The sequence below is a fragment of the Mytilus californianus genome, unplaced genomic scaffold (assembly GCF_021869535.1).
Source record: "Mytilus californianus isolate M0D057914Y unplaced genomic scaffold, xbMytCali1.0.p SCAF_1, whole genome shotgun sequence".
Lineage (NCBI taxonomy): Eukaryota > Metazoa > Mollusca > Bivalvia > Mytilida > Mytilidae > Mytilus > Mytilus californianus.
Window position 1 is genome coordinate 14,883,624 of NW_026262581.1, and position 9,953 is coordinate 14,893,576.

At 33.3% G+C, this 9,953-nt stretch overlaps 1 protein-coding gene across 2 annotated transcripts; it reads right to left on the minus strand.

The window, feature by feature from the left end:
* Window positions 1-1,652: 1,652 nt before the first annotated feature.
* On the minus strand, window positions 1,653-8,191 carry LOC127711133 (uncharacterized). Of its 2 annotated transcripts, none has more exons than XM_052217110.1 (4): window positions 8,051-8,191; window positions 4,961-5,036; window positions 3,531-3,709; window positions 1,653-2,564 (listed from the first exon to the last, which is right to left on the minus strand). In XM_052217110.1, the coding sequence occupies exons 1-4, from the start codon at window positions 8,115-8,117 to the stop codon at window positions 2,425-2,427; spliced, it is 462 nt and encodes a 153-aa protein (XP_052073070.1). In that variant the 5' UTR covers window positions 8,118-8,191; the 3' UTR covers window positions 1,653-2,424. The 2 variants fall into 2 exon arrangements, with proteins under 2 accessions (XP_052073070.1, XP_052073135.1); XM_052217175.1 differs by lacking the exon at window positions 8,051-8,191 and adding an exon at window positions 6,918-7,283.
* Between the last annotated feature and the right edge of the window lie 1,762 nt (window positions 8,192-9,953).

The window sequence follows — 9,953 nt, forward strand, 5'->3', positions numbered from 1 at the left end:
CATTGTCGTATCCCCAATATCTTATTATGTTCATACAGAAACAAAAGAAAACAACGATATTTTAAGAATATAGACCGATATATAAAATGTCATGACCTTTGCATGGTAACATTCGGCTATAGAGGTTAGCTTGGCTATACATGTATCTTGGTCCGGTAGCTAAACACTTACTAATTGTTAGCTGTGCTTTTGCGATGTGTTAAAAAACGTATTCACATCCTTTCTGACTGTGGATATCCATTGGATGTTGGATGTGTACTGATTGATAATTTAGTCTTAGATGCATGATTTTTTTTATTAATTGTTATTGACTTTGAACTAGCTGTCAGTAACTGCGAGTACTCTCAGATCTGTACTTAGTGTCTTTTTCAACGGTTGTTGGGATGTACAAGTAACCGTCCACGTCCACTCTGTCCACTCTGTCTTTTTTTTTAGATGTATTTCTATTTGTATCCATCTGATGAGTTCAGTCTTTTTCAACTGATTTTTATAGTTTGTTCTTATGTTGACTGTACTGTTACACCACTGTCTCAGGTTAGGGGGAGGATTGGCGCCTTCAAACTAGTTTAACCCCACCACATTCTGTATGTGCCTGTTCCAAGTCAGGAGCCTGTAATTCAGTGGTTGTCGTTTGTTGCTGTGTTACATATTTGTTTTTCGTTAATTATTTTGTACATAAATTAGACCGTTAGTTTTCTCGTTGGAATTGTTTTACATTTGTCATTTCGGGGCCTTTTATAGCTGACTATGCGGTATGGGGTTTGCTCATTGTTGAAGGCCGTACGGTGACCTATAGTTGTTAATTTCTGTGTCATTTAGTATCTTGTAGAGAGTTGTCATTGACAACCATACCACATCTTCTTTTTTATATTCAGTCTAAAACATATGAACCAGTACATGTCGTCTGGTTTTCTGAATCTGTTTGTTGCTGCTTGATGTGTTAGAATGATTTTATTACCATCATAAATTAACGTACACGGACAACAACTTAATATCGGAATCCGCAGATTATCTGTATTCATGCTAAACGTCTTATTCTCCTCTAAATATCCGTCCTACGGTACGTCTAAGAGTTAACTTTAGAATTTTATAAATTACCAGTTACCAAATGTCAAAAATATATAAATGCTTAGTAGTTTAACCAAACAATGTCAAATATTTAACATGTCATTATGGTTATTATTGTTGTTGGATTGCTGTTTCATTTACGTGTACCCCTAATCTCCTTTCGTTCATATATTTTACTCGTCTGTGTATTAATTACTGAAACATTTCTTTACTAATTAGAGTTGTAAATTATTATATGGGTAGGCAATTGGCATATTCTGCCTACAGAAAAATCTGATCCCTATTCGAGTCGACGTTGTCTGTGTATCAATAGTGAACAAATAGACACACGGGTAGCAATTCTATCGAGATTTAAATCCATAGAATTTCGAGTAGTCTTTATTTAAAACCTTGGAGGACTGGTACGATCATACGTGTTGGTTCTAGTAAGATCTCCTTCTTTCGTTTTGTAAACAAGCCAAGTTCTAATTCCAATAAAACATGGGTTGTATGTGCGTAACGTCACAATTAACATTGCAACGTCAGCTGAACGGAGATCAAAACGGATATTTGCTGTTGATCGCTGGGAACTCAAATAAAAAACATTTTAAAATTTTACACATTTTTATTTCTAGATTGTTTTTGCTTCGTCAAATCAAAATAAGATACCTTTCTAATAAACGTGATTTATGTCCGCTTCGAAGCAAAAATGTTCTGATTCATCATATTAGAATCGAAATAATTATGTCATGTCATGCTTTATGCTCAGTTAAACACGGGGAAAGCATTTTAAGTGTACACATGTTTAAGCTCGCTTACGCTCGATGTAAAGATAATGACAAATGTAATGCCTACCTATGTTAAAATGATAATAGAGCATACTATGAAAAAAACAGTTCTTAATAAGACAATTAACTTCAATGTAATTTCTCCTCCAATAACGAGGTATCCGGATATGATATCAAGTATTCCGAGAAGCAGTTTATTTAATGATCTTTAGCCTATACGTGCCTTAGCCTTTGTATTTCCTAATGCTCAGTGTAATGTTTTTATGTTGATTATACTAGATATTGTGATCATCTATAACATAAATATTCTAGAGCTTGCACTCTCTACACCGAAATCATGTTTAAGACGGAAGCCAGGGTGATAATCTAATGTACGTCGTGCGTTAAATGTCCACTCTGCTGACGGATGTGCAGTAGACTTAGTGGCACATGCGTGTTGTCTATGCCTGGTGGCAAGTAATACTAGATGGTAGTGTCTAGCATATCGAATTGCATTTTTATATGATGTTCTTATTTATATATGATGATATCGACTTTTGTCATCGGTTATAACTTCCTAACAGGAAGTATGTGTCCACTCATTAGACGCTTATTTACAAAATTCTCCATTAACGACGTCATCATAGGAAGGTGGAGCAGAACTTAAATCAGTGTACGGTGGTGCCGTGGGTTCCATGATAAATCCGGTATTTATATAGCCCCCATTTTCTTGTATTGGCCTTGGAGTTTCTGCAATATAAAATTTTAGATCATAAAATAATATCCAAAGAGCCTAGTGCGTACATATATCAGTAAGGGACATTCTACAACATGATATGGGATATGAGTTAACATTCTAAAACATGGTGTAGGATAAGGGGTTAACATTCTAGAACATGTATGATATGAGTTAACATTCTAGAACATAGTGTATGATATGAGTTAACATTCTTGAACATGGTGTATGATATGAGTTAACATTCTAGAACACTGTGTATGATATGAGTTAACATTCTAGAACATGGTGTATGATATGAGTTAACATTCCATATAGGGCATATGTTAACATTCGAGAAAATGGTATGGAATATGAGTTAACATTCTAGGATATAGTACGGGACATGAGTTAACATTCCAGATATGGTATGGGACATGAATCAATTCTAGAAAGTTTTCTTGGATATTATTCAACATTTTAGAACATGGTCTATAGGATATGATATTAGATAAAAAAAAAAGGGGGGGGGGATGTTTATTACACGTATATTTTATTTCTTTTCGGAACAAAAGCTTTCTTAAATAGACTTTTTTCACATTACTGACTGTTGACTCCGGAGTATATAATTTTTCGACGGGAAAGTTGAAAATCAAACTTAAAATCGATCTAATTTGGGAATAAATTAGTTGCTTATTGATGATTATGTCGTGTAAATAAAACATAAAACAGTCCCCCCACAAAAAAATTGCACCGATTATTAGTTTGATTTAACTTCTTTTATTTGCCCTTACTTGACCGAGTACCAGACGGTCCTACCACATAATAGGTTACCTGTCGTAAAAATAAAAATTCTGGAGTCAAAAGTCGGTAATATGGAAATATCTATTATTATTGCTCACTTACTTTATCAAAAACATTGCAATCACAAAAAAAGTAAGACAATTTTCATAAAAAAATGTGTTTTCATCCCTTTGCAGATAATATGACATAATACTTGCCTGTTGTATTTCCATTACTAATATGTGACACTGATGACACTGTTGGTTTATCTTGATAATTTTCTTGTTCAGTTGAAGTATTTCTCCTTATTGCATTACAAATACAGATAACAAAAATCAAAAACAGACACACGCCAACAATACTGCCTGCTATTATCCCAGCAAATTCTCCAGAAGAGCTAAAATATATTAACATTGAATAATGTAATCGTTGTGCATTGAATATTGTATTGTCTTATTAATGGATTGATTAATTGGGGTTGAACGCCACTTTCAGCACTATTGGATTTTTCGAGGCGGTCATTTTTTCATTGGTGGAGGAAGCCGGAGTGCCTGAAGAGAAACCACCGACCTTCGGCAGGAAAAAAGGCAATCCTAGTCAATTAAGCACCTGCCACGTGCGAGGTTGGAACTCGCAACCTCACCGTTGACAGGCTAGTGATACATTAGTTCCACTACTTTTTTTTCTTTTTTCTCTTGATAAAATTTAATTCAAATATGTACAATAAAAATTAAGACCACTTGGCCACCGAGGTCCCTTTTATAAATAGAGGTCAAATAATTTATATTCCTTCAATAATATTGTTTAAAGTCGTTTTATTGTCCGTTGTCACCGATTTCTTACGTTCGAACAAATGAACATAGAATGTCTCCGTATATATCTGATTTACATGTAGATTAATCGAGTGATAAGAACGACTTATGAAAAAAAAGGAATATTGCTAGACCAAGATTTAATTGAAAAGTTGCGACGAAAATTTAAGGATAAACACACACACTCAAATAAAAACTCCTGGCGTTCATACTTCGGTAGCATGATTATTATTTCAATTTTCTACATATTAAAATAACTTCTTTTTCTTATTTTGATATTAGCTTAAACAAACAATTTGAAACAACGTACTTTTTGTATAGAATTGAAATATTATATAGTTCTCTAAACATAGTTATACTTAACGAATTTTATCGACACAGAAAAGATTTATTTTTTACGATTGGAAATTGACACTATGTGTAAAAATATCAGTTCAGTAGTGTTATACATGTATAGCCCTCACGGAACATAAATAAATGAAAACGTGTTGAAAAACTGTTGTATATAACCTTTAATGAGTTTACATGTATGACAAAAGGAAGGAGGGTAATCATTTTTCTTGCTTGAAAATATAGTAACATTTACACCGTGTTTTTGTTTTTGTTTTTTAATTTCAGAATTAATTTCACGTTAGTTTGAGATCTATTTGTTATGTCGAACCAATTTCTGTAATCTTTAAATCGCCTCTGTCCATAAACTCATCATAGATACCAGAATCCTCCACAAAAGACTCGTCAGTGACACTCGAATCACAAAAGTTAAAAAGGACACATTTTATCACTCAAAGCTAATGCCAACATATTTCATCGAAAGGAAAAATACTGAATAAACTTACAAAGTGCTCTCGTTATCTTCAGTGTTTTCGTCAGAACAATTGCGGCCGTCAGAACACTCATCAGACTTACAGCAATCTGAAAGGCAAGTGGAATTTGGTTAAAAAAAAAAGAACCATTTGATAAACTCGGGGTTAAATTGACATTCCTTGTCATGAACAAAGCAAGTTAAATTAATGTCATATAAACAGTAACTGTTATCTCCTGACTAATTTGAAACTAAATTGAAGTACATGATATTTGTAAAATAAATAAATAAATGAATAGATAAATAATTACTCTTCCCTACATAGATTTTTTTTTAAATATGAAAAAGTCAAATATGTCACTTTTTTCATTTGAATTAAATCTATTGTATTATATACTGACTATTTTTGTTATTCCCATTTTCAAATATGCAATTTAAATGGTAAAATAAATGAATAATCATTCATTTCATTCATTTCTTTATTGACAAAAAAAGTTTGCAGTTCGAAAGATGAATTGATGACGTCATTTTCGTCAAATCATGTGGTATGCACTGAAACCCTCGTTTTCTCCTTAACAATTAATGTGTCACCGCCGAAGGCAATGACTGTCTGTAACCATCGCCAAAATGATTGTCAGAAAGGTCAACCAATTCTGTTGGGCATGTTTTGAGTTCTGTTTTGTACCTTCTGATTTTGCAACTGTCCCAAGCATTACATCGTGTTTTGGCTATTAAGGGGATTAAAATTTAGAGCTTAAAAAGTTTTTCTGCAATCGAATCTTTGGCATATCAGTATATGGGAAACATTTTTGGCATGGATCTGTCTGGCATGGCATTCGGCGATTAGACTAGCAGTTGACGTTGCAGGCTGTAAACATGTCTTGCAAATGACGTTGCATAATCCAATTTTATTGATATGGCGTTGTCAATACATATCAAACGGGTAATGGATGGTCATCAACAAATCCCGTCTGTCTGTACCGTTGTTGTAAGGACAGTAAGACGAGTTTCTGACGTGAAATTGTCTAGAAACAGCACGTTTACGTATTCCTGCCTGCAAAATTCGTATGCCTCATTCAGATTTTCATTGCTAAGTCCCGGCAATATGAAGATTCAACATTTTTTTAATGATTCAAGTGTGAGTATGGATTGAAAGAATTGTTTCGCGAAATAAAAAAACTTTAATAAATCATTTATGGATTTCAAATTTCGCTTTTAGAAATTCGTGTCACTTCGAAAATCTGGTATGTTCAATAACCTCAGGTTAGTCAGGTATTGACTTTTTCTAAAGATAAGGAAGTATGGAAAGCATGAATAGTAGTTCTATGAGGATCAAGCATGATTTGGTAAAAAAATACCAAAATGTGTGTTGCGTTTCTAAAGTCCAACAGTATATATTCATTGAAAGCCGAGCAAACGGATTTTTAGAAGGAAAAAACTATTGCACTAGAGTTCAGATTCGTGCTTGTCTTGTTGTTCTGAATTAGTATTTACGCCAATAATGCAACGTGATGCACCTAACAAGATCTAAAACCCCCATAAAAGAACCCTATTACATGCATGGGAAACAACTAGAAGCAGTCACAGACACGAAATACTTGGGAATAACAAACAAAGATGACCTTAGCTGGAACCTACACATAAACAACATTGTAGCCAGTGCAAACCAAGCACAAGGGATGCTCAGCAGAAACATCAAAAAAGCTCCACAACAAACAAAAACCAATGCTGTCAATGCACTTATAAGACCAAGAGTGGAATATAGCGCAGCCATATGGGACCCCTATACACAAGAAAATATTGACAAAATAGAGCGAGTACAAAGAAGAGCAGCTCGCTATATATTCAACGACTACAGTAATGAATCGAGTGTCACAAGCATGATAAGCAAGCTTAACTGGATACCTCTCTACCAACGAAGGGTGAACATCAGATTATGCCTATTTTACAAAATTGTAAATGGACTAGTAGCAATTCCAACAGATACTTACCTAATTCCACTAAATAGAACATCAAGACACTACAATACCATGGCATACACCATCTTCAGCCCAAGACATGATTACTACAAATTCTCATTCTTTCCAAGAACAGTAATAGCCTGGAATAAATTACCGGAATCGACAGTGAAAGCTCCCACTATCGAAGCTTTCAAGACACTGGTTACCTAGATGATGGAATGTTTTTATCCTGCACCAACTGTACAGCATGCACCGTATTTTCTTTTTTGATCCTTGATCTTTTATTGTAAATAGACATTACCAACACCTACGTAACGCACAAGTATTGAGTACTCATTATTGAGTTTAACTACTATATCTAAGAAGAAGAAGAATAACACCTGTAGTATTTTCAGTATACTATAACCGGGGTTAGAGATGGAAATGACCGGTTTTGGTTTTGTCAGATCACTTTTATTTTTTCAGAGATTTTCCCAATGAAATTGCAAGTAACGAGGATGTTTCAACAAGTTCCAAAATTATTTGCTCCATTTCTTTTGATTAATTTTAATTGGTTATATCCGGTTATTCCAGGGAACTTATCTACTACTGATATAATGTTAACGTATTATGTCATGTGGTCTATATAGACCTTTGAATGGACTATTATTGTCCTGTGTACACCTTCGATCTGAAAAGTACATTTTCGTGTACATTTAACTAAACTAAGTAAAATACACTAAATCGTATAATTTTATATAATAATTTCTTATGGTCGTTGTAGATTGACCTCATAACACTATACAATAATATAATAATAAGTACAAATGTATGTATTACATATGATAAATTGTTCCTTGAGGGCTTGGGTAAAGTCGTGTAACAGAAAATAATGTAACATTATATATGAAAGGTAATTTTTGAGACATGCAATATTATATAAATGTACCTTTCTTTAGGTATTGCCTTTATTCAATAAAAATTTTACTTCGATGATATATATTATTTCAATGTGTTCCGGCAGATAGATAACCTGATCTTTTCACTTCATTCAAGTTAAACTTAACTAATCTACTAGTACAATTATAGCAAAAATTAACTTTACAAATAAATAAAATACGAAATCTCGGAAAACTAAGTTAAACAATTATTAATAAGAAGACGATTTATGAACTAAGTCTTACCAGTTAAAATTGATAAAATCAAAATTCCTAAATAATATTGACGTTGTCCTAATATATCAGTCGCCATTTGTATTTACATACAATGTAGATAAAGGACAGGTAAAACTTACAAATGGCGTTAAAACTAAGTAAGCATGAAGTATTTATTTATCGTCTAATGTATGTACATGTGACATTGGGTACGCTGTACATAATCATATTGCCACAGTGGAAAATCTATTGACAAAAATTATCGCCTTTTTGCAAACACAAAACAAATTAATCTCTTCAATATTTGGTATGTTTTCTGAAAAGGCGCTGTAAAGTTACGAGTTCGAAAGAATACGTTCTGCTAACTAGTTAGTAATAATGTAAACAAATAAAAATTAAAAAAAAACACAGTTATCATATAGTTTTATCATATCCCTCTAAATAAAAAAAATAAAATGTGGTCCGATTGCCAATGAGACAATTTTCAACCAGAGATCAAATGACATAGAAGTCACCATACGGCCTTCAACAATGAGCAAAACGCTTACCGCATTAATAGTAATTAAGTTATAGTAGGCTCCGACATGATAAATGTGCAACAATTCAAACGGTCTGATTTGTGTATTAAACAATAAACGAAAAACCAATATGATACACAGCAACAAACGACAACCACTAAATTACAGGTTCCTAACTTGGGACAGCCACATACAGAATGTTGCGGGGTTAAACATTTTTTCGGACGCCAAACACTCCTCATAACCCGGTACAGTGGTGTAACAGTACAACATAAAAACAAACTATAAAAATCAGTTGAAAAAGTTTAACTCTTCAGATCGATGCAAAGCACAAAAAAATAAGAAATAACACAGAAGACACAAAGAACAGATCTGAGAGTACTCGCAAAAAAATTACTAAAAGATAGTTCAAAGCCAATACCAACTAATATATTTTACGTAGAAAATAGCAGGCTATAGGAAGTTTATGTAAAATTGGTTTAAAATGTTGCAATGCGAAAATAATTATCCTCATGTATCAACCTAAATTTATTTTTTAGCGGCAGTAGACGTTACAAGAATACGCCATTTATATCTAAACCAGAAAAATACCGGAAAAATCTAAAACAATCGTTCATATGCTGCATTTGAATTTAGTCAATTGACACATTAAAGCGGACCTGATTCCGACTAAGTAGAACACTCTGAAAATCGGACTTTGGAAAGAGCTTTAGATTCTGTATGCACTTTAGTTCTATTTTTTTTTTATCACTACGTATACGCAGCAAAGATTACTAAAAAAAAATCAGTGTAACAAGCATTGAATACAATTTTTTTCTTTCGATATTATAGAAAAAATTACAATATAAAATTGAGAGGGGAAATGGGGATTGTGTCAAAGATACAACAACCCGACCAAAGAGCAAAAAAAAAAACAGCCGAAGGTCACTCATGCGTCTTCAACACAGCCAAAAAATCCCTCCCCCGGAGGCGGGCTTCAACTGGCCCCTAAACAAAAATGTGTACTAGTTCAGTGAGAATGGACGTCACACTAAACTCCAAAACATATAAATGAACTAAAATTAAAAAAAACATACAAGACTAACAAAGACCAGAATTCGTTGGCATAATACATGTAACAAGATAGGTATTCAGTTGTAAATGCGACCAAAACTCTTCTACTTTTTTTTTTTGCATCTTAAAGTCAAACATGTAAGGCCTTTAATCTTTTATATTGTTTAGTTAGCACTCCAATACAAATGAATAGGTCGTATGTAAACAAACCTTTCTTGATGAAGCAAATGGTCTACCACTTGCGACGAATGGCATATACGACAAACCGTTTTTGATAAGTATCTCAAAATTAGAAATTCAACAAAAATTAAAATTGAAGATACTGAATGTACCTTTTAATTCTTTGACGACGAATTGTGGTT